Below are 23,303 nucleotides of genomic sequence, written 5' to 3'. Positions count from 1 at the left end.
TGGTAAAAAAAAAAAAAACAAACCTTAAAGAAAATGAGAGGCAAGAACACTAGAAGAATATTGTTTAGATAGTCAAATTTATCATTTTCCAGATAAAAACACAACCACAGACAAATGAATCATCTATAAATAAGACTTTTGTAAATACAGCAATCATAAATAATACTGTCATCATGTAAAAAAAGAAGAAAAATAATTTTGTAATAATACAATAGGCTTCAATATTGTACACAAAACATCAAACTCATCAATATTACACAGAAAGCCAACACCTCTTATTAATAAATACTGTCTCTATGTTCAATCTAATATAAGCGATGTTTCATTTCTGCATTAAAAAAAACCCCAACTAAACAATTAAATTGCCACTTTTACTTTGATCTTCTTAATAGCAGGATGAAAATTACCAAAAGCCACAAATAACACAGAATCCAGACGAATGCACTTTGAAACCCAAAAGTGTATCTTGACTTACAGCTAAGAAAGACTTGACTACATTACTGCCACTTCCTCAAAACTGAAATTGCACTGAACGGCACACACACAACTGACCGAATTTCAGACTGAGGTTTCAAGTTCACATAACCGCAACAATCAGACGGCACATCTGTGATTCCCAGCCACATTCAACACATTAAAAAAAAAACAGTTGGCATTTTTTTTTTATAATAAAACTACATCAAGCCCATGTTTCTCATTACAACTACAGCTCCTATACTGGGAAAGCTTACTAGGCATAATTACTGGTTGACGAAGAATAGACTCAGATTAATTAACATTCATTTCTATGGTGGTCTCAGGTGGTAAACCTGCTAAAGTAAATCTGCACTTTTCAAAAACGACTAAACTTCTAACAGTTGGCAAACAGTGTATCATAATACAATCAGAACAGTCCTTTAAGGGCTCTTCTGGACCGTAATATAAGCACGGTCTGATACTACATACTGGATAACAATCACGAACAGACTCGGAATAATGACCGATTGATTTTATGTCACTGCTGACTGTGTCCACATGTGAACTGTATTCAAATCATACACAAAGTGGGCTAAAATTATACTTATTATACTTGTATTATACTTCTATTATATTCTCTTTCCCACATTATGTTTGATTATCTGTTTACAACTCTGAACCTGAAATTTGTCAAAATATTAATATATATTACTTATATCCACTCACTGGCTGCTTCATTAGGTACACCTTACGAGTAATGAGTGGAACCCTCTTTTGCTTTTAGAACTACATTAACTCTTCGTGGCATAGATTCAACAAGGTGCTGGAATCATTCCTAAGAGATTTTGGTCCATATTTACATGATAGAAAAACACAATGTTGTTGCAGATTTGTCTGCTGCACAGCCATGATGTGACTCTTATTTTTTACCACATCCCAAAGATGATCTACTGGACTGAGATCAGTGACTGTGGAGGCCATTTGGGTACAGTGAACTCCCTCTGATGTTCAAGAAAACAGTTTGAAATGATTTGAGCTTTGTGACTTGCTGAGTCAGCAACAATACTCAGGTAGGCTGTCATTTACATTATGCTAAATTGGTAAACGGGCCCAGAAAATATCCCAAGAAAATATGTGTCAAGAAAATTCCCCCCACATTATTACACCAGCACCACCTGCAGTCTGAACCACTGTTACAATGCAGGATGGATCTATACTTTAATGTTATTTACACTTAATTCTCACCCTACCATTGCAACAGGAATCCAGACTCATCAGATCAGGCAACACTTGCCAATCTTCAATTAACCAACTGTGATGAGTAGCCTCAGTTTCCTATTCTTAGCTGACAGGAGAGGCACCAGAGATGTTCAGAGATGATCAGACATGTTCTTCTACATACACTGACTGTAATGAGAAGTTATTTGAGTATCTCTCGTCTTCCTATCAGCTCAAAACAGCCTGGCCATTCTCCTCTGATCTCTACGATCAACAAGGGATTTTTGCCCAGACAACTGACACTGGTCTGAAAAACAGAAAATATAAATTTTTCACAGTTTTTCACTCTTTTTTTTTTTTTTTTAGACCATTCTCTGGAAACCCTAAAGATGATTTTGTGTAAAAAAATCCAAGTAAATCAGCAGTTTTTGCAACACTCAGACCAGCTGGTCTGCCACTAACAACCATGCCACATTCATTCTCACCTAAATCCCCTTTCTTCCACATTCTGATGCTAGTTTGAACTTCAGCAGCTCATCTTGTCTGTGTCTGCGTGTCTAAATGCATTGACTGTTGCCATATGATTGCCTGATTAAATATTTAGTGAGTTAATGAGAAGTTGAAAAGGTATACCTAATGAAGTGACAGAAAGTTTATGATGATGCTTTAATTAATACCTCATAACACGTGTTGTTTAACTTATAGCTTAAATTGAGTAGATCGTATTTAGCACCGCCTGTGCAAATAGCATGTAACAGTGTTTTACTAGTTTGTTTTACAACTAGGTCTGAATGGCAACTGTGAAACCTGACAGGTCTTAAAGATGAGTGTCAGTGAACATGGTGTGCTCCTTTTTCACAGAACTTAAGGCCTTGATGGCATCCACAAGCTCATCTTCCTCCACATACTGAAAAAAACCACACAAGATCGCAAAATTTAGGTCTGAATCAAAGAAGAGGGGAAAACAATCAGAGAAACAATAAAGTAAGCATGAAAACAGCAATTTTCAGCTGTCCATATTTCTGTTTTCTGGTACAATTTCACTGATTCTGCATTCATCTAGGAATTGAGCAAGTCAAACCCACAATCCCAAAGCAACTTTATTAAAGTCTTATCATATATTTTCTAGGCAATGATACTAATGAAAACTTTAAACACATAATATTGTAAATTCTTATGACTTTATAGTAAAAGAGGAGGAGGCTGGTGAATAATTAGCATAAAATGTTTGTATTGTCATCACTACTCTCTTCTGTACTTGTAGTTAACAAATGAAATTCATAATAAACATAACTCCATACTCACCAGTCCAGAATCGTGTGCCAGTGGGTTGTCCCAGCTTCCTTCCTCCATCATCATTGACTTCCTGTCAATTAGCTGACTTACACTGCGGTGCAAGGAATGCTGGGAGTAGGCCTGGCTGAGGTCTGCTTGGCTGGGAACCCGCAGGACAGAGATGGGGCTGAACTGTGAGTTGCTGCTCACTATCTTTGTGTCTGTCAGACCCTGAGGAGTAGAGTTTTATTCAGAGGCTGATTTGGGGGTTTAAAGCCTTTTATACAAATCACATACTTAGAGAACACTTCTAGATCTAATATTCAATGGTATGGATTTCTTTTTGATTAGGAGCCACAGCAGCAAAAACAAGGAGTGAAATTAAGTCAGCTGAATATGTTTATTGTGGGAGGAATAAACACATGGGAGTTTGTTGGTATTACACCATATAGCCAAAAATATTGTGCCAGACCTCTTAATTTTTGAATTAGGTTGCTTTCAGTCCCATTTTCAGAAGTGTATAAAATCAGGCACCTAACCTTGCAATTTGCCTTTATAAAGATTTTTGAGATAATTTGTTATTCTAAGAGTTTTCTCAATTTCAGCATCTTACTGTAACAGGATGCCACCATTGCAACAAGTCAGTTTGTGAAATTTCTTCCCTCTTAGACATTAGAAGCTGTCAGTGGTATTATTGCAGTGGAAGTGTTAAAGAACTGAAGCAACTCAGTGATAGAGTACGCAAAGTTCCCCACCTCCTCTGGCATTAACATCAGCAGAAAGAATTGGCATAAGCTTCATGGCATGGGTGGGTTTCCATGGCTGAATAGTTGCCGTAGGTGTAATTTTGCTGGAGCCATAAAACCCTTAAGAGACACTATGACACAATATTCAGTTGCTGATTTACCTTCTTTGCTGAAATTCTTTTTTCAATGATCATTGTATTCATTACATGTAAGAAAGTCAACATCGTACTGAGGACAGACGAAGAGACCTTCACACATCACAACAAGCCAACCACTGTCATATGACAGTGTGTAACATGCACGCACACACACACGCACACACACACACACACACACAAAGCATGCTTACACAAGCAAGGCGGACATACGCAAACAGGCATCCCTTTTAAATCAAGCATCCCATACCTCAGTGTACACAGTGTAGCTTTTAAGTATAACGCTGCTGATCTCAACACAGTCTGCTACAGTGTCAAACTGCAGGGGGACAGTAAGATAAACATTTAAGGCTTTGAGAGCAAGAACAGAAAATAATCTTACTGTGGGAAGATCAGGGAGGAGCACAGAGCCGGAGTGATGCTTCGAGCACAGCTCAGGACAGGGTCTCTGAGAGGGAGATACATAGAGAGACAGAGGGAGGCAGGGAAACAGAGCGTATACGCAGAGAAGTGCAGAAAGAAGTGGAAGCAGAGAAGATAAATATCAAAAATTTAAGGAAGAAAGGTTGACAGAGAATGGAGAAAGAAATTAAAGTATTATGATGGAAAACATTAAGGTGTAAAAAATAATTACAACGAATAACCAAAATAACAGAGCAGTGGATAAAAATGGTTAGTCGTCTTTATGAAACAGATGTTGTTTGGATCTAAAGTCACAACCAATGAAACGTGAGTTGCATGTATGTAAAAAAAGAAACCCAAAACCATTTCAGAGTGGTCAGCACTTTTACTTTTAAAAGTGCATTTATACGGTATTGTGCTTATCTGTTCTTTGTTGTCTGTATTTCTTTACAAAATGTGCATGTTGATGGATGAATCACCCACTGTGGACCAAATTTACTGGTCTACAGGCATGTTTGTTAGTCATTCAAAATTAGCTGTGAGAGTCTGTGGTTCTATTTCTCTGCTGGCCCTGTGGTGCACTGGTGACCTGTTCAGGTGAGGACCCCGCCTCTTGCCCTATGACAACTGGGATACACTCCAGACCCAGATAACCATAAGTTGGATAACCTGTTAAGAAATTGAATTTATAGTTCCTGGGTTTTTAACCCTTTTAACCTCTTTTTTTTTTTTTAAATCTTTCATTTACTTCTTTGCTTTTTCCTCTTACGTATTCCAAACTTTAGGTCATTTTTTCTTTCTCAATTGCGTTTTATGTTTTTGTGCTGCATCTCCTGTCCTTTTCTCACCATGTAAGTCTCTCCCCCAGCTTTTCTTGTCTTCTGAAGCATAACCAGCGGAGGGCGCTCTCTGGCTGATGGATTCTTCCTCAAGGCTCTGTAAGCAAGTTTCAGAAAATACATTCTGTTTGCAGGAAGCGTGCTGTGTTTTATTTGCACAAGTTATGCTAACTTGTACATTTTAGTGCACTTTGAATTTCACAAGAGAGAATAATAAATTCTGTGCTATGGCTGCCCTAAACCTTTTACAAGAATCACATTTACCTTTGTAGCACTAAGCCCAGCAGTATGGCTAGCAAAAATAGACCCAGTAGGGCTAACAGCAGGATGAACCACAGTTCAGAGTAGACTGGCGTGGCTGACATGCTCACACCCTGTTTACCACTGTCTACAGGGTCAAGAGGAGCTGCACAAAGAAAACAACATGAATAAGTTATTAATAAATTAGCTTTCTAGATTTATCTGTATTTTTAATATATATATTTTCTTCACAACATCAGAATCTGAGAGACAACAAGATTCTGAATCATTGAAGAATGTGTGTGTGTGTGTGTGTGTGTGTGTGTGTGTGTGTGTGTGTGTGTGTGTGTGTGTGTGTGTGTGTGTGTGTGTGTGTGTGTGTTACCAAGGCCTGTGGCTGGGCTATATCTGATGGTGGGAGTGCTGGCGCTGCCACTGTTTGTGGTACAAGTCACCTGAAATGACAGAGCTTAGAGGAACAGAGAGGGAAAGACAGAAAAGAAAACAACTCTGGGTTACAATAAAATAAGCATGTATAGATGATGGTAACCAGGCTCTCTGTCCCCTGCAGGGCTAATTACAATATGCAACTCAAATAAAATCAGAGTGGGTGAGAAACATTCATACAAAGGACCAAACTGAAACAGAAAGAGATTTAAAATTGAAGCTTATTCAGTTCTCAAAGCTTTTTCAGCATACCTACTCTAATCAAAGGCCCGGCAACTAAAATTTGTAAGTGAGCTTAAAAATATTTAAATTAATTGGACGAGAAAACATGAGAGCTTTTTAGTTTCAACCAAAATGCATTAGTAAGTTTTTTTTTAAAACTGTTTATTCTGTATTCAATTTTTTTTTTTACAAGATTTATAGTTTACTGCTTGCTTTAGTTCTTTTTTCTCTAAGTGCACATGTTGTGTTATGTATGCTGTATGTTGCTCTTACTTTTCTGTGAGATGCGTGGAACATGGAGATAGCTGTAGAAGCCAGTATAGATCCTCAGCTGGCTCTCAGTCACACTGTACTCCCTCAGGTATCCGTTCAGGGAGAAAGACCCAGTCCAGTCCAGCCAAATAACAGTCAGGTTACTGTCTACTGAGAAGGGGGATACATACTGGGGGGCTGAAGGGAGAAAGAATGATGGTAAGAGAAAATCTGAATGTGTTTTTTATCATTCTTAAAACTAGATATTACTGACTGCTGAGGCAGTAATAAATGTGTTACCTTCACTGAGAGTGTGGACAGTAGTCCAGTTGGAGGCAGTGCTGCCCATGTTATTAAAGCAGGCAGCTCTGAGCTCATATGTGGAGTACGGCTCGAGACCTGCGCAGTTTAATTGTGTTTGTCACAGAAAACTCATAAAGCAGAAAAACGTTTCAAAACAGTTATCCCAGCATAATCAAGACTTACAGAATAAAAACTATTATTTTAAATCACCTAACATTGATTTTACGATTCTTTCTTACTGTATGTGTTACTTTTCAGTGGCACTGGTGCATGATATTTCTTTATATTCACCTGTAACATTGTAGCTCCGCTTTTTACCAAAAAAACTGATTTCTGTTGGTCCTTCAATACAAGGTAGGGGTATAGGCTGGGAGGGCTGAGGGCAAGGCGATCTGAGGTGAAGCTCACAGCTGGGTACAAAGGGTAAAGGAGTGTAAGTGAAAGCAAGATGATAGGGTTTCTTTCTTTTAGTTTGTATGTGCACTTTTCAAATAAATAAGGAAGTACAGGTTTATTTAAGTCAAATCCATTTGGTTAATTTTTATTTATATAGTGCTACATCACAACTTCAGTTGCCTCACGCCACTTTTCAAGAACAAAATGTAATTCAAGATTTTCTCTTACCTTTCGATGAGTCCATTGGGCGACAAAGGCTCATCCCATTCCATCTGAACAGAGCGGGAGGTCACGGTGACAAGGCGAGGAGGAGGCTGGTGGGCTGGGGCAGCAGCAAGAGTGTGGAGCTCACTCAGCGGACCACGGCTACAGCACTGATGATGGTTCACAAAGAAGAGATTTTAAAAGTGTTAAAAAATATGGCCTCACTTGCAACTACAATACTCGGGAATGACTTGCAATCAGCAAAAGAGATTTAAGTATTTGAATCTGCATTTGAAATTTGACCAATAGGTGAGGTAATCATAAATATTTTCCCATCCATTTTCTTCCAGTTATCTAAATCAGATTGGCAACAGGGACTTGTACCTATCCCAGCTGTCACAGGGCAAGAGGCAGGGTACACCCTGGACAGGTCGCCAATCTGTTGCAGGGCTAACACAATGAGACAGACAAACACTCAAGCCTACACCCAATTTAGAATCCCTTATTAACCAAACCCCAAGCATGTCTTTGGTCTGCAGCTGAAGCTGAAGGACCTGAAGATAACCCACACAGACCGAGAGAGAACATCCAAACTCTGCACAGACTATCAACAAAGATACCACATATTACCAGATAGTATTCAACTTTAATGACCGAGTATAGTTGTATAGACCCTGAGTATAATGCCTAACCTACATTTAGTATTATTACCTGATAGCAAGTACAGGCCTCCACTCCTACCCAGTACTGGGTATAGGGACGTAAATCGTGGAGTGTCTGCGGATGCGATGTACCCTCTGAGAGCTACAGGGAAAGGACAGAGAGGGGTAAAATGTGTTTAAGTTAACATAACAAGGACAAGTTATTATTAAGTGTATTACTGAATATAGTAGAAGACTCTTTACCAGAGTGTGGTTGTTGTGGTCCAGTGAGAACACTCTGTAAAGACTAATAATCCCATTGGGTTGGGCAGGAGCATGGATGTCCACTACAGCTGACGTTGCTGAAACGTGCAGAAAAATAGGGGGTCCTACACCCTGAGGTGGGGCAGGCCCTGTTCTTCCACTCACCCATGGACTGGCTGAATGACCAGCTGAATTAACTGCCCACACCTGTCAGATAAGACCGCACATTTATCAGTTATGTGGTAACTTTTCAGTTTGCACATTATGCAAGCACAAGTCAATAACTGATGTATAAAAGCAAATGAGAACATGTGATACAGACTATTTACCCCAAACATTAGGATTTCAGATGCATTTTATGAACTCTTCATGATGAAGACGGCTTTTCTTAATTACCCAGTATTCGCCAGACCAACAGAAAGTTATACATCAATTCACTGGACCATCCATCAAAACTACCATCAGCAGTCAGAGCAAAACCTTTTCACCATGCAACTCACCACTAACATATCTGCATGACAATTACTTTTCACCTTCATCAAGGAGTCACACACACACACACACACACGCACACACACACACACACACACACACACCATAGAGTAATCTTATTTGTGTGGTTGTTTTGGGTATAATTAGAAGGTGTACACAGCACAGGGTCAGGCAGGGTGGAGATTTGCATGTGTAAGTCATCTGTAGCCTGTCAGAAGTAGTGCAGAAGGCAGATGGATGGGTCTGAGCTTTAGTGTTGAAAGTGTGTGTCTGTGCGTGTGGGTTTTTTGTTTGTGGGTATGATTGCAAGACTTCTGCGTGCATGCATGTGCATGCAGGGGTGTTACGAGTTGAATTAACCTCAATAATAGTCAATTAGGCCGTGATCAATCAGACTGATTGATCTAAGTGACAGCACAGATGGACCAAGATGGAGAGAGGAAGGAAGAATGGAGGATGGAGCGACTGGGGATCGGGGGGGAAGGAAGATAGGATGAAAGGTGGGCAAGATGCAGGGTAGCAAACAGAGGAATCAGGAGAAATTTAAACTTGGTGTTCTTTTGTATATAGATACAGATAAGTTTAGTTCTACAGATAAGATTATGTTTAGATTGTAGTTATTTCCCACGACACACAATATATGTTAGAGCAAACTTCTGGGCTTTCATCACCTGCTCTGCTAACAGATTTCTCAAGAATATCAAAACTTTTCATGTGAAATTAACACTTTACTGATAGTGTTTTCAGACTGGCAGCTGCTCTCCTCTTGCAATTAAACTGCATGTTTTTAGATAAAACATGGTTATTATAAGTGACACAAAAGGTGTAGCTCAGTGGTTATATTTCTGATTCAACAAACTCATTAGAAAATGCACCCATATGTAAACTTCATTTTCAAAAACATATTTAGATATATGTTCTCCGAATTTGAAAACAATACACTAAATATGTAGAAAAATGCAATGAAAGTCCAAATATCTTTTAAAAAGATAGAAACACACTAGTAGATCATGTTTATTCAGGTTATTGACATCATACTGATACTTTATGTGTTTATGTGTTACAAATCCTTTGATACTGATGAAAAAAGAGAAACTGCTGGAGAACTGAAAGATAAAGAAACTTTAATTGGATAAATGTTGCATATACAAATCCTAAAGCATATATGTATGTATCTATATATGTAAATATGAATGGTTCCTAAGTATTATTACTGTAAATGAACAAATGTATGTGCTGTTGTAAAATTTTAGTAGCGTACAGAGGGGAACTGAGAAGTAATTAGTTCTCTACTGTACATTAATTATGGCCTTGATTGCATGTTCTCCTGCAACGGTGTTACCTGTGGCCAGTCACATTTACTCTTACTGTTATAAAAATTTGGATTTGGAACAAAGAAAGCACACTTAAACAGGCTGAAAAAAGAGCAATAGCATCAGCTAAATTGATTTTCTTAGCAGCATTTTTAGATCCTGCGCAGGAACTGTCACATGACTTGTTGCTTGAGATGGTATAAATCAAATTTGCTACTGCTGCCATAAGAAATTATGAACTGCAGCAATAAAATACTTCTACCCAGCAACAACCATCTTTTCCCTACCCTGGTAGCAACACAGTGTACGCTTCAATGAGATGCATGGTTTTTGTGGTTTGATTAAAAAGTTTGTGCCACATAGACAGAATGGAGGAAAAAGTTCACAGCTAAAGTCAGCCCAGATCACCTTGCACTTGATCCACTGCTAAAAGACAGAACTAATCTCCTTGTCCCTATATCATCTACAGACTTTTTACTGCTTCCTCTCCTCTCTTGTCCTCCCCTCGTCCATTGGGCCATGATTTGGTTTATTAGACAAAAAATAAAAATATACCCTGTTAGTTTCCGTGGCAGCAAATGAGCCACCATGGCAACAAACGACTTCAGGAAACTTCCAGATAGTATTCCAGCCTTTTTATTGGAAGGCTGGACTGCGGAATCAAACTTTGTGCTCTGATAGGCTGACGGTACTACTTGGCGGGTGCATCTAGTTGAGGTGAAGGGGCTAAGTTGTGTGAAAGCGGGCAGTAATTAAAACCAAGCATAAAGCTGTCAATAGAAGCTTATGACCCAGTGTAATTAGCCTAATATGATTTCTCTCTCTGTGCTGTGGTGTGCTAAACTGAACTGACTTGTCCTTGTGTACGCCTGAAACACAGAGAGAGAAAGGATGAGGTCCCGGTAACAGACACAACATAACAGCTAAATAAAGTCGGGCAGACAGAGAGTAAAACAACCAAGCAGGTAAGTGGTACAGTGTGTACAGAAAGACAGATCAATACACTGACTAAGAAAACATCACTTAGTGCTTAGAAAAACAGAGAAACGCATGGTGAGATGAAATATCTATAAATGTTTACAGTTTCTATGCACTCTGAGACACTCACTTATGTTTATGTGGACAGAAAAAACCCCAAACAAAAAACACATGACTTCACCAATACTCAACACCGCATTGTTCATGGATCCCAATTCCCCAGAGGAAAATCCTCAGGGGACGTGTAGCGGTCACCATTAAAAGGTCTTTCCAGTACAAGCTCTGTTACCAAGGAGGCTAACAGTTAATTCGATTGGCTGGCTGGTAATCAGGAAGTGGGGTGCTCAGAGGGCCCAGTGATTAATGGCTCTGTTGCCCGCTCGTCATCTCCCAAAGCTCCTCCTTCCCTCCCTCCTCATGTCATAAATTAGGACCCTCGTAAATAAAGACGGTGCTACAATCAGGCAAACTCAATCAATTACACCGGTTCTCTGGCCTCAGCTCATATGTCTGACAGGCAGGAATGCTAATGTTATTGTTGCTTCCATAGGGCTAACCTGTCAATTAGTGTACCAATGCACGAGCACAACAGCATGAATATGGACCACTCCATTTAACACCTGTCTGATTACTCGTGTGTTTGTGTGTCTGCGATTGTTCGAGTATATGGATGTCATACCAGTTGATGCATGAGAGTGGTCTTTTTGCTTTATGTGTTCGTGTGTGTGATCTGACTTGTGCAGAAGACAAAAAGCAGGGCACTCATGCTCTGCAGAATCAAGCCTTCAACCTCTATATTTAAAAAAAATCATTTGAAAATGTTAAAAGATACTTTATGTTTGTGATTCTAGTGGCTACTAATGTCTACTGTCAACACTTTCAAACCTTCTTTTCTACCCAAAACAAATAATATACCTGGTACTGGTATACAGTGTATGGGTGGAGTCCATTATCTTTCCACGTAGTAGAGGAATTCCTGTAAACAGCTGTTGCTGCATCACTGTTGTGGGTGGCCGTGGGGCTATCCAGTCTGCGGTGCACCTCATAATACAGGATTCTACCATTTGGCTGAGCTGGAGGGGGCCAGGTGAGTTGAAAGCTGGTCTGTAGTTTGGTATCTTTGTCAGGTTGGAGGTCTAACAGTGGTGCTGTCTGTCCAGTAGGGGGAGCCTCCAGCGTGAGTATAGATGACCAGTCACTGGAGGAACAACCTAGTTCTGTGCAAGCTTCCACCCTCACCTCATACCTGCCCACAAATAGAAAACAGAAACAGAGGACGAACAGAACATTAACATGGAGACGTCATATAGAAAAGGCTGATGAGCTCACATGTTTTGAGTCCTGTGGGTTCACACACATTATTTGTACACAGAAATAGCCAGCCAACTGCAGATGCACCCTTAATCAGAAATACATAGTACAATGGTAGGTCCACACTGTTGTCAAAATGTTAAAAGTTGACTTTCTTTCTTTTCTTTTTTTTTTGATTTCCTGCTTTGAAAAGCCACCATCACTGATTCTGTCCATTTCACATTACACCGTAACGTTTTTTGTTTTGTGGTTTGTACGCTTAATTGTCCATGTGAACGTAAATAATAATATAGAGACTTAAATAAATATAATAGATTCTTAGAATTTTAAATTATTATTATTTTTTTTAAAGTAAAACCAAGTGAAACTGTTCCTTGTAGCGACTAATCGCTTGTACATGATTCCCTCAGTTTTGGAAATTTTTGAAGTTTTACTGTTAGCATTGTCCATTGAAATGTCAAACTGAGTTGCAAAACATTTCTGCAACCAGTTTGGGGAACAAAGAACTATAACACCAGCAAAAGTTACACTGAGCATATATAGCTACCTGTCAAACTTTATCTAAAAACACACAGTTATAATAATAAATAAATGTGTTTTACTGCCTAAAGGTTGGAGAGTCGTGGAGACTGACTGACCTGTGGTAAGGAGCCAGCCCATGAAGAATAGTGTGTCTTTCTGAGAAGGCACTATCTTGTGGAGTGAAATCACTGCTGATGATGCTGAGCTGGACTGGATCTCTTTGATAAACAGTGTAACTCACTAGGTCTCCATTAGGACGGGCTGGAGGTTGCCACTCTACTCTCACCTAGTAAGATAAAGAACAGCATAAAAAACTTTCTTTAACAAGATCTTGATTCAGCTTCACTCACAATGACTAAATAAACGACGACTTGCCTGGTTTGGTCCTACAGGTGTTAATGTTGGGAGACCCACACCAGACGGAGCTGATGGATGCGTCTTTGCAGTGGCTACTGTGCTGCTCACAGCGCCTCTGCTGTTGTTGGCCCTGACAACATAATTGTATTCCACGCTTGGCAAAAGTATGAAGTCGTGGTAATGCATCTCCGTGCCAACATAGATAACTTCTCCATCTCGGCGGAGTTCGTACCCTGTGATGATGCCATTAGGGTGCTCTGGTGGTCTCCAGCTAATCTCCACTGACTCTGGGCCAGTAACCTTCAAATGAAACATAAAAGCACATCAAGCAGATTCCCCAGTTGTGTTTAATATTTGGTAAATAATTCAATTTATAAAATAGAAAATAACCAACGCTAGCAGAAAATAAACGCTGGCAATAAAGGTTTTAAATACAAGTCAAAGATAAACACACAACCTTAAGTGTCGGGGCAGACAGGCCAGTGGGAGGAGCTTCCTCTGTTGAAGTGGACATTGTGAGACTGGCAGTACATCCACCACTAGTACAAGCCAACAGAACCAGTGTATATGATGTATGTGGCTGCAGGCCTGATAACACTGTATTTAGGTCTCTTCCACGATAAACCTGTTCGTTGTTAAGTTTCAGCACATATTGAGTCACCTCTCCATTCTGTGTCAGTGGTTTACTCCAGGAAACATGCATACTATTGAATGTGATTTTGCCCACTCTGGGAGCTTCCACTATGGCAGGAGGAGCCTCTAGAGTTGTGATGTTTGTATGAGGACTGGTGATACATCCCTCAGACGTGCAGGCTATGACTGAGTAGCTGTGGACAAAAGCAAAATAAAATGAAGTTTGGTCTTCACATTTATAAAGTTGTTAACCAGAAACTACAAAATAGTATGGCTACAAAACACAAACAAAAAAAGCAATACCTGTATGCTGAAAAAGGCAGGAGGTCTTCATCTGTGTAGCTGAGAACAGTGGGGTCAAAACTGAAAGAGAAACTGACGTTGTTTCTCTTAATCCTGTAAGACTGAAGTACTCCATTAGGCTCCAAAGGAGGAGTCCAGGACACCACTACCTCGCTGGGCCGGCCCTGGAGATGACTCACTGTTGGGGGTGCTAAGCCACGAGGGGGGGCTTGTCTGGTCATTACTGTTACCCAAGGGCTGCAAGTGTGCCCAGCTGGGTTATAAGTACAGACACTGAACTCATACTGTGTCCATGGACGCAAACCATATACTGTATAGGAGTAGGTTTCAGCCTGTCGTGGGGATGCTTCTCTGAAGAGGATCTGTTGGTAGCACAATATTAATGCAATTTTAATTGTTAACCTCGTAAACTGTGATATTTTTTAAATATATATATCAATAAAAAAAACAGGACATAAAACAATATTTTATAAACTGGGACCTCTAGTATATTCTACCAAGCCCTCCTACAACTGGTCAGATTGACTCTAAATTTAGACATTTTAAGAGTTTCACCTACTTTCCCCCTTTCAATATCCTCTTCTTTACTTCTCCCACTGCCTTCTTCTTCCAAACGCCTCCCAAGTAAGAAATATTCTTTAATTGGCCCGTTGGGTTGAGAAGGAGGGCCCCAGGTAAGTGACACCTGGTCTGAGCCAACAAAGAGAGGCCTAGGGGGAGACTGGGAAGCAGGTGGTGCTGCTGCTGTGGCAATGCGCTGAGGAGGGGTGCGTGTGCAGCCTGCTGAGGTACAAGCTTCAAGAGTCAGCGTATAAACGGTCCATGGCTCCAAACGCCGAAAAAGGAAACTACGTGACAAACCACTGAACTCTAGGTTCCCCTCACTGTACAAGTTATACATCTGCAAAAGGAGACAAGAGAAAGAAGAGAAATTTAAAGACAAATATGAAACATATGGGTTTAAGTAGGACATGCGAACAGCACTGACTTTAGTTGCAGGTTGCACATGTAGCATACACCAAAAAAATATGTGAAGTTGTGCACATATAAACTACACTGAGATATTGTGCTTCATGTTTCTGGGGGTCTTGTGGACTTTCACATGTGGGTCTATGTATGCTATATTGCCGTAACTACCTTGTTACTATTGCATCTTATCTTAGGTGGACCGCACTATTTGGTATATGCTCAGTGATTTTCTTATGTGTATCGATGTACCGTGATGACTCCATTTGGAGACTGTGGTGGATCCCAGCTGAGCAGTAACGCCCTGCCCTGCTCTCTCTGCTCCACTGTGAAGTTAGGCACGCCGGCTGGAGAAGCCTCCAGGGTCCTAATGTCCACCCACGGACTGGACACGCTGCCTGAAAAGTTACAGGACAGATTCATTGGGGGTGTTCAGTAGCTGGTCTAAATCATCTTTTAAATTAGTTTCTCAACAAATTCAACCTACCTGCCCGATTCAAAGCTTCTATTCGTAGACTGTACTGACTGTATGGTTCAAGACCATAGACTATTGCCTCTAGCTGTGAATCCTGAGAGAGACAAAAAGAGCAGTGTGTGATATAAAAAGATAGGAGATAAAAAGGTAACATCATGAGAGAAAAGGTTGGAGAAAGAGATAACAGGGAAGAAGAATAGTGGGGTCAAGACATGGTTGGGTGAAGACAACAGAATAATTGGTCAGGCGTTAAGAAGGAACAAAATGGCAGATACATAAAGGCTAACATGAAAGTGGGTAGAGAGCCAAAGCAAGAGACGGGAGAGACAAAATTAGTTACACAAACAAATCCTGTATGAATAAAAACCAGAGCATTACTCATTAAAACATGGAATGAAAAGGAGCATTGAAACAATGGCAAGCTAAGATGACATAACTTGGGATTTGCCATATCAACATTTCAACATACATCCTCTGCAGTGGTAAGCAGACACCAGAAAAGTGGCAGAGACTGAGAGAGAGAGAGAGACTGGCAGGCAGACAGCTGTCCCTTATGGGTGAATTCAAAGCTTCCAGATTGTGTGTTTATGTCACACATGCACCCTTTCATATCACATACACAAACAGACACAGGCACAGGATGTCTGCCAGTAGCTTTAGGCAGTGGGACCTAGCCCAACACCCTGGCAGACACAGGGGCAGTGTGTATGCGTGTGTGTGATACAGAGGGAACACCATTTACTAATTGATAAGAGACACACTGTTGTTTCAAAAGGCCCTAGCGTGCGATGACATGGTAGTCTGGGAGCACCAGGCTCCAGGATGTAGCATTGCCTATTTGATTTTGTGTTTGTTTATGACTGTGCGCTTTGAAGCAGGTATGAGAGTGATGTTTTTCAGTGTGTGTGTGAACATATTTGTGTGGATATACAACACAGGAGATTACACTTCTTTCAAGAGTTGAGTCTGCAGTTAAAATTGTCTGTTCAGGACTGTATGCTTTCACATAACCGAGCATATGTAAAGAGATTAACTGGTAACCCACTTCAATGCAGCGTCAAAGGGATCAAAAAGACTCAGATTCAAACTGAGTCAAATGAAAACCCAGACAAATCACCGTAGCTTGGCACCAAGGATGAACCAGAATGCATGTATTCACTGTTTTCATGTCTGGAAGCCAACATATTTTTCATCCACAGCAAAATAGGATTAATAAGCCCCTAGACACCTAGACACAAGCTAAATCCTCCTGCAAATCACAGCACTTCTCAGTAGACAGAGGGAGGGAGGGACAGAGCGAGAAAGGGTGGGGAAAGGATGGGAAGAGATAGAAAGAGAAACGGGTGGTGGGAGAGAGAAATGGAGACAAAGGAAAAAAAGACAGTGGAATAAAAAAAAAAGTATGTGTCAGTAGAGTAATGTAGGGCAGAGAGTTAAAAGAGAAAAAGTAAGAGGTGAGTAAGTTAATAACTGATGAAGCAAATAAAAGAAGGTGAGACAGAGGAAGGGGGGTGAGAGAAAGAGTAAGACATGGAGAGATTGAGTGAAGTAGAAAAAGAGGGGAGAAAGCTAAAGCGGGTGAGAAAAAAAAAAGATAGATGTGGCAAAAGGGAGAGACAGATTAAGTGAGCAGGAATGAGAGATCTCTCTACCTTAAAAGCCAGTGAAATATGTGAGGCATGTGGCCTATAAAGCGGTTAACATATGCACATTGTCAATAGCAGCATCTGGCGCTGGCAGATTTTATAGGAGCGTGGAGACTCTGCTACATGCCTCTAGATGGCAATACATTCAAACACTTTATCACTGAAACACACCACATTAACGGCCTGCTCGCTACATCACACGCACACACTCAACAATCAAGCACTGTGAAATTCACACACACAGGCACGCAGACAGGCTGTAATCAAACAGTGTAGCACTGAAACACACAACTATTACATTACATTAACAGCTCCCTCAATAACTATTCCTCTCTCATACATGCACTTTCACATACACACACAGCGTGCAAAGCCACACAAAGACAAACACAGCCACACCGAGCAAATACTTTTAAGGTATCTGACAATGCGTAGGTAATGGCATACATGAAAAACTACAAAATAAATCATGACATGAACTGAAAGTTACCAGGTAAATTTAATTTAATCCACTAGATAAATCAGTGGGAGCACATATATGAAAATACTGAAAACCATACAGCTGGGACTGTAGTTCCCAACCTGCTTCTTCCAATTCAGCAATAGGTATTTATAACCTCATTTCAATGTTGGGGCCATCTTCCAAATGGTAAGTAATCTGCATGTATCAAGTGCTTTACAAAATATAAAGTATTCCACTTTGTGAAACACTGAAGTATTACACTTGTACTTCTACATACTGTAGAAGTAAAACTGCCAACAAAAACCACCCAAACCCACAGCCAACCTATCAAGGACCACGTGGGAAGCTGCAATCTAAGATATGAAAGGAAAAGGTTCTTGTCAAGCTAAATTCACTCTGCATGGGCTGGTGCATATGTGTGCAGATGATCAAAGTCACCAATTAATCATACAAAATGCAAAAGAACAGAGAGGGGGAAAGGGAGGTCAAGAGAAAGAAAGAGAGACAGGGAGGCAGCGTAAACAAGACAGAAGTACAGAAATGGAGACAATGATCAGGAAAGAAGAGAAAAGAAAGGAAGAGGTCTTGCTAATTTATACATTAAAGAGCTCTTGGATCTTAGATGGTTCAAAACAACTTAACATTGACTGCAAAGAAGCAATCTATTCAATCTTCTGTATCTTTCTTCTGACTTCTCCTGTGTGTGTGTGAGCTAAAGAAGAGGCCCTGTGGACTGAGTGCCTAAATTAAAGTGCCAGCCTGCATGTGTGTTCCTTAAACCATGTGCACATGTACTGGTATCTGTTTTTATTTACTCAAGTAAGGCCACATGTGGAGCATCTTGTTTTGTATGTACCAATGTGTCCCGAGAACTGTTCACGCACGTGTGTGTGTATGTGTGTGTGTGTGAGACTGCACATCTGTGGGCATGCGTGATATTCAGGTAGAGAGGCATGCCGCAGCCAGGGGGACAGTGTGTGATACTAATTAAGAATAACCATGTGTATTTGTCAAAAGAATTATGCTGATTATCTCACAAAGGCCACAGTTCTAGGCCCCGCAGAGAGACAGAGACAGACCAGCATTAGCATATGGCTACACACATGCATGCACATACACAAACACTCCATTTCACTCCTTGTATCGAACCCACGCATGATAAAAGAATAGGTAAACGTAAGATGAGCGCCCAAGAAAATACATCAAAGAACAATGCCTAGTGACAGATGAATGGGGTCCAACTGGTCTGCCTTTAGGACGTTTGTCTCTACAGGCCTTCTCTGGCCTCTCTGCTCAGTCATATTAATTCCTGCAGAGATAATAAAGCACCACGCTGTTTCAGCTTTTTTATTGTGTGTCTTACTTCTTTCATGTATGTGATAAAACATGTTAAGATCAGATTTGACTTAAATGATCTTAATTCAACTCAAATCACTTCATCTCATTCAGTTCAGTTCCATTCAATTCAATTCAATTGTCCAGCCTATTAGTACAAGCTGTGCCCTGACCAGCCCTGTGAGAGCAGTAATTGTTTTCAGAGGTTTCTGAGGTGAGCCAGTACACCACACACTGATCTCTTGCACCCCCATGCCAAGCTCTCAAGCCAAGTTTGTGTGTGTGTGTGTGTGTGTGTGTGTGTGTGTGTGTGTGTGTGTGCGTGCATATTTATGCGTGCATGCCTAATTCAATGCTGCTGGAACAATTGCCCTGTGTCTGTTTGCAAAATGCCCTGCATGGGTGTCCCTGCTAGTCAGGGTGCGTTAGACAAACCCTGACACATAGAGACCTTTGTGCGACACGTACACAAACACACACATACACAAACACACCACACAGACACACGGAGTGGCCATTAGGCATGTGTTATGTCTGTGGCCAGCACAGATGTAGAGAGGGACTGCAGGGGTCTGGAACAGGCATGCCCACTTCACACAGACATTCATGATTGGCTCTGGCATCTCTGGACCCCGGGAACAGCATATTTAGTGTGTATATATATTCTTGTGTGTGCGCGTGTTTATATTTGTGTGTGTGATGCAGCCAAAGACCAGTGGACAAATTATAATGAGTAATGGTCAGCATGCTAAAAATCCACAGATTTCTTGTGAAATTAAAATAAGAGAGCATGTTAATGATATATTTTCAGCTAAGCTTTATTCCATAAAACAAGGGAATAGAAAAATGTCTCTTGTTTTATGTTCTAAAGCTAGTTAAAAAAAAATGGGAAAAAAGTAAAAAATAAAATTTTATACACACAATTTTAAATGAGGGGATTGTTGCTTGTTGGCAAACATGATAATAATTAAATTGGAGGATGTTTCAGGAAACAATATTTCTTTATCGCAACTTTACAAAAGACATCAAAAGTAATGAAATGATTGTTTGTTGCGAGGTGAATGGGAGCGTTTTAAAAATCCACTTGATGGAGACAGCAGACTGACCAGAATCACAAAAATCCTACAGGCTTTTTGGCAACCCCGCCATCTTTTCCCTACCAATCGATAGACATTATGCTAAGTGTCAAATATATATATGCCCATGGTGTGAGACAGCATCAGAGAGGTAGGAAGGACTCCTCAAAACTAAATAGTCCCCACTTCCAAAGCAAACACAAATATTCAGTTACTTGTCACACTCCCACATGCTCCAGATTTGAATGGACTCAGTAATCACAAATATAGCAAGACCTTTTCTCTTTTTCTCATGAATTCGCACCCTCTCAGCATTCCTTTAAAGTGATGACCATCATATTGTGGTTGCAGTACTAAACACCGACTCAAAGTGGAGAGTACTACACTGGGTGGTGTGGCCTCTTCACAGACAGACACACAATAACACCAACCTATCATTATCCCAGCGAAAGAGGGTGTGTGTGTAGGAGCGACGGAGCAGGAAGAGATAGGGAAGTAAGAACGTAAACTCACTTGAAAAAAAAAATCACTTGAGGAAGCTAGAAGAAGAGGGAATGAAGGGGCAAGCATTGTGGATGAGCATAAGATAAAAACTGTAATTTTACACAGAAGCAGGGAAACTCCAGATGGACATGCAGTGATGAAGGAATGGGCAGTATGGAATGATAGAGGGAGGAGCTGCAAAAAAACCCAACAACACACGAGTAGAAACAAAGATTGCAGAAAGGAGAGGAGGGAGTGTTGCAGCCTGATTATTTGGCTGTTTATCCAGAATGCTGAGAGCCCTCCAATCAGAGATGGAGACCTCTAACTAAGAGGTCTGATAGGCCGAGGGCCTAACAAACTCTGCATATGAGTCTCCTTATTCTCTCCTCTAATCCTTTGTTCCTCACTTCACCTGTCTCCTCCTCCTCTCTTAACCTCCTCATGCCTCTCTCCTCACTGTCTGCACACTCAGCTCTGCAATTCTCTCTTCCCTCCTCTCTTTTCTCTTCCTCATTTGTTAAAGGGTGTCACTGAGCGCAAGGGCAAAGCCTTGTTATCCCTATTCGGCCACATTCTTTTGCTGGTTCATGGTTAAAGTGATGCAAAAAGGATTGCCGAGCAGCAAGTTAAAAGAGGGTTAAATGCAACAAGTAAACCTTTTTGCCCGTTTATATGCAACTTATTTGTTTTTAGATTTACCATCACGTATGAACATCTGTATGTCTTCTACATTAATTGAATAAAAGTATACCCTTTCAAGGATAAAACTGCAGTAAGATGGAGAATCTTTTCTTTTCATGACGGTGGCTGAAAAACTTAACTGCATATCTTGCATAGATAGAGCGCTTTAGGTTGAAGTTGTAAAATGTTGCTTTTTTTGTTTGTTTCTTTTGTTTTTTGTTCTTACTTTAGAAAACGTGTAACACATACACATTAAAGAACAGCCACATATCATAAGAGGTCAGGCACGTAAGGTACTGCTAGCCTTTCACGTAACTGTGTTTTGTTTCTTTTTGTTTCTCCGGTACATGGACTGAGAACGAATCTTAAAGAGTTTATTTGCTTCTCTTGTTGCAAATTTAAGGTCACACTGGAGACCTAAAAGTCACTACCGTCTCAAAGCCACTTTGTGAGAGAAAATGTTATTTGTTTTTAACTTGGATTTAGAAATAAATACACAAAGGAAGTAGAAAGGTTTAATTCGTGAGTGTTACTACTGTTGGTAGGCTAATTTTGTTACTAGGAGCCAAATCAGCTTGAATATTCTGCTTGGTCTTTATGTTAAGCTGACTTAGTAATCTCTAAACTTCCTCTATATTTATAAAGTGTAAGCAGAGGTGAATCCTGTGCTTCTGATTATATCTTCTACATGACAATCAGGAAGTAAGCCTCCATTTGGTGATGCTAAACGTATTGCATTCAAATGTTTGCTTTAGATATTAGCTGGCAAAAGCACAACACAGAAATCCTTATGGGGGCAAGATAGTCCAGTGATCCTGTGGAGCTTTAGCCCAAAAACCTTTTGATTTCACCTGAGGAGCTGAGTTGACCTGAACATATTGGAGCAGAAACGTTAACAGTTAACTAAAAGAAAGCCTATTTGTAATAGGCAGAGAAAAATAATGAATATGATTCAAATATATAAATAAAAGTCCAAAAGTGAAAAAACTGCTAAAATATCTTTTAGCCAAAAGCAGGCATCGTTAGTTTAAAGAGATAAACAAAAAGAAACTGTTAGCTAAACATACTAGATAAACAGGTAGCTAACATTTTTAAAAAGTAAGTCATTTTTTAGTTGAAAGTAGCCAATAAGTACAGGAAATTGTTAAATGTACGGATTGACAGTTGAAATTATAAGCTAAAAATAACAAATATACCATTGAAAATGTTCATTAAACATAATCAATGAAATAACTAGAGTACTCTCCAAGTACTGGACAAACGGGTGGTCATGTTGATCAAGGGGAGACCTTTTAGATTATGCTGGGAACCACTGACCTAAGAACTTTGCAAACTGATATGCTCATCTCAAACTCAGTGCCAACGCACTGAAATGCTTAAATATTTCTAAATGATTGAATTCATAGAACATACTCACATCAGGAGTTTAGAGTTGTTTCTTTTTTGACCTGTAACGTAATATTCAACATGTTTGGAGCCAAACACACCGCATGTTCTGATAACGTCCATCCTTCTACATCTTTTGACTACACATGCCTAAATACACACATGCTGATGGCATACCTAACACACACACACAAACACACCCACCCACACACACACACACCCTGTGAAACCTCATATCGGCTTTAAGACACAGTTCGCCGGCTGGCCCTCGCTGTCCCGCACTCTCTGACGGGTTCTTAATGGTAAACTAACAGATTGTAAACATGCTGCTAGCTCTCTCTCTCTCTCTGTTTCTCCACTCTCTATATTAATCACTTTCTTACTTTCTTACACTCCTCTCTTTATTTCTCTTTCCCTCAGTCTTGTCTTCCTTCAGTTCTTTTACTTCCTCCTTACCCCCCTTCTCTTCATCCTTCCCCATCTATCCCCATCCCTTCTTTCCTTTTCCTCTCTCTCCCTCGCTTTTCCTGGGGTATTTTTTAAACAATGTGTCCTTCATGTACGGTTGGTTACGGGGCGTACAGAAGGACATCATTAGCGCTGGTGGTTAAGCTGTAATTTACACCATTACCGAGGTAGGGGCCATTTTTATTGCCTAGTAAATTTCAGCTCTGAAATATTTAGACCATATGGCTCAATTTGTGTAATAACCTTAATTTCCAAGCACCCTTCAGCTCCCTTCAGCGCCGGCTGTTGTTGGCGGATGGCAGAGTGGTGCGTGTATACCTCCGTATGTGTGTGCACGGTGTGGAGTTGTGGA

The 23,303-nt window shown here is 40.3% G+C and overlaps 1 protein-coding gene across 6 annotated transcripts in view; it reads right to left on the bottom strand.

The window, feature by feature from the left end:
* Positions 1-665: 665 nt before the first annotated feature.
* ush2a (Usher syndrome 2A (autosomal recessive, mild)) overlaps positions 666-23,303 on the bottom strand; it is a 216,232-nt gene continuing 193,594 nt past the window's right edge. For all 6 annotated transcript variants that reach the window (XM_040011777.1, XM_040011776.1, XM_040011778.1 and 3 more), the window contains 20 exons: positions 15,423-15,504; positions 15,188-15,333; positions 14,529-14,870; positions 13,970-14,331; positions 13,491-13,860; positions 13,052-13,333; positions 12,793-12,962; positions 11,759-12,089; positions 8,061-8,267; positions 7,867-7,959; positions 7,180-7,325; positions 6,847-6,965; positions 6,553-6,651; positions 6,274-6,450; positions 5,717-5,800; positions 5,356-5,497; positions 5,101-5,188; positions 4,233-4,298; positions 2,980-3,180; positions 666-2,581 (listed from right to left, as the gene is read on the bottom strand). In XM_040011777.1, the coding sequence (XP_039867711.1) occupies positions 2,492-2,581; positions 2,980-3,180; positions 4,233-4,298; positions 5,101-5,188; positions 5,356-5,497; positions 5,717-5,800; positions 6,274-6,450; positions 6,553-6,651; positions 6,847-6,965; positions 7,180-7,325; positions 7,867-7,959; positions 8,061-8,267; positions 11,759-12,089; positions 12,793-12,962; positions 13,052-13,333; positions 13,491-13,860; positions 13,970-14,331; positions 14,529-14,870; positions 15,188-15,333; positions 15,423-15,504 (3,597 nt within the window). In that variant the 3' untranslated portion in view covers positions 666-2,491. The remainder of the gene's footprint in view (positions 2,582-2,979; positions 3,181-4,232; positions 4,299-5,100; positions 5,189-5,355; positions 5,498-5,716; positions 5,801-6,273; positions 6,451-6,552; positions 6,652-6,846; positions 6,966-7,179; positions 7,326-7,866; positions 7,960-8,060; positions 8,268-11,758; positions 12,090-12,792; positions 12,963-13,051; positions 13,334-13,490; positions 13,861-13,969; positions 14,332-14,528; positions 14,871-15,187; positions 15,334-15,422; positions 15,505-23,303) is intronic.

The sequence above is a fragment of the Simochromis diagramma genome, unplaced genomic scaffold, assembly GCF_900408965.1.
Source record: "Simochromis diagramma unplaced genomic scaffold, fSimDia1.1 OVJJ01000603.1, whole genome shotgun sequence".
Classification (NCBI taxonomy): Eukaryota; Metazoa; Chordata; class Actinopteri; order Cichliformes; family Cichlidae; genus Simochromis; species Simochromis diagramma.
Note: the sequence above shows the minus strand (reverse complement) of the source record. Positions and strands in the feature narration are given on the sequence as shown.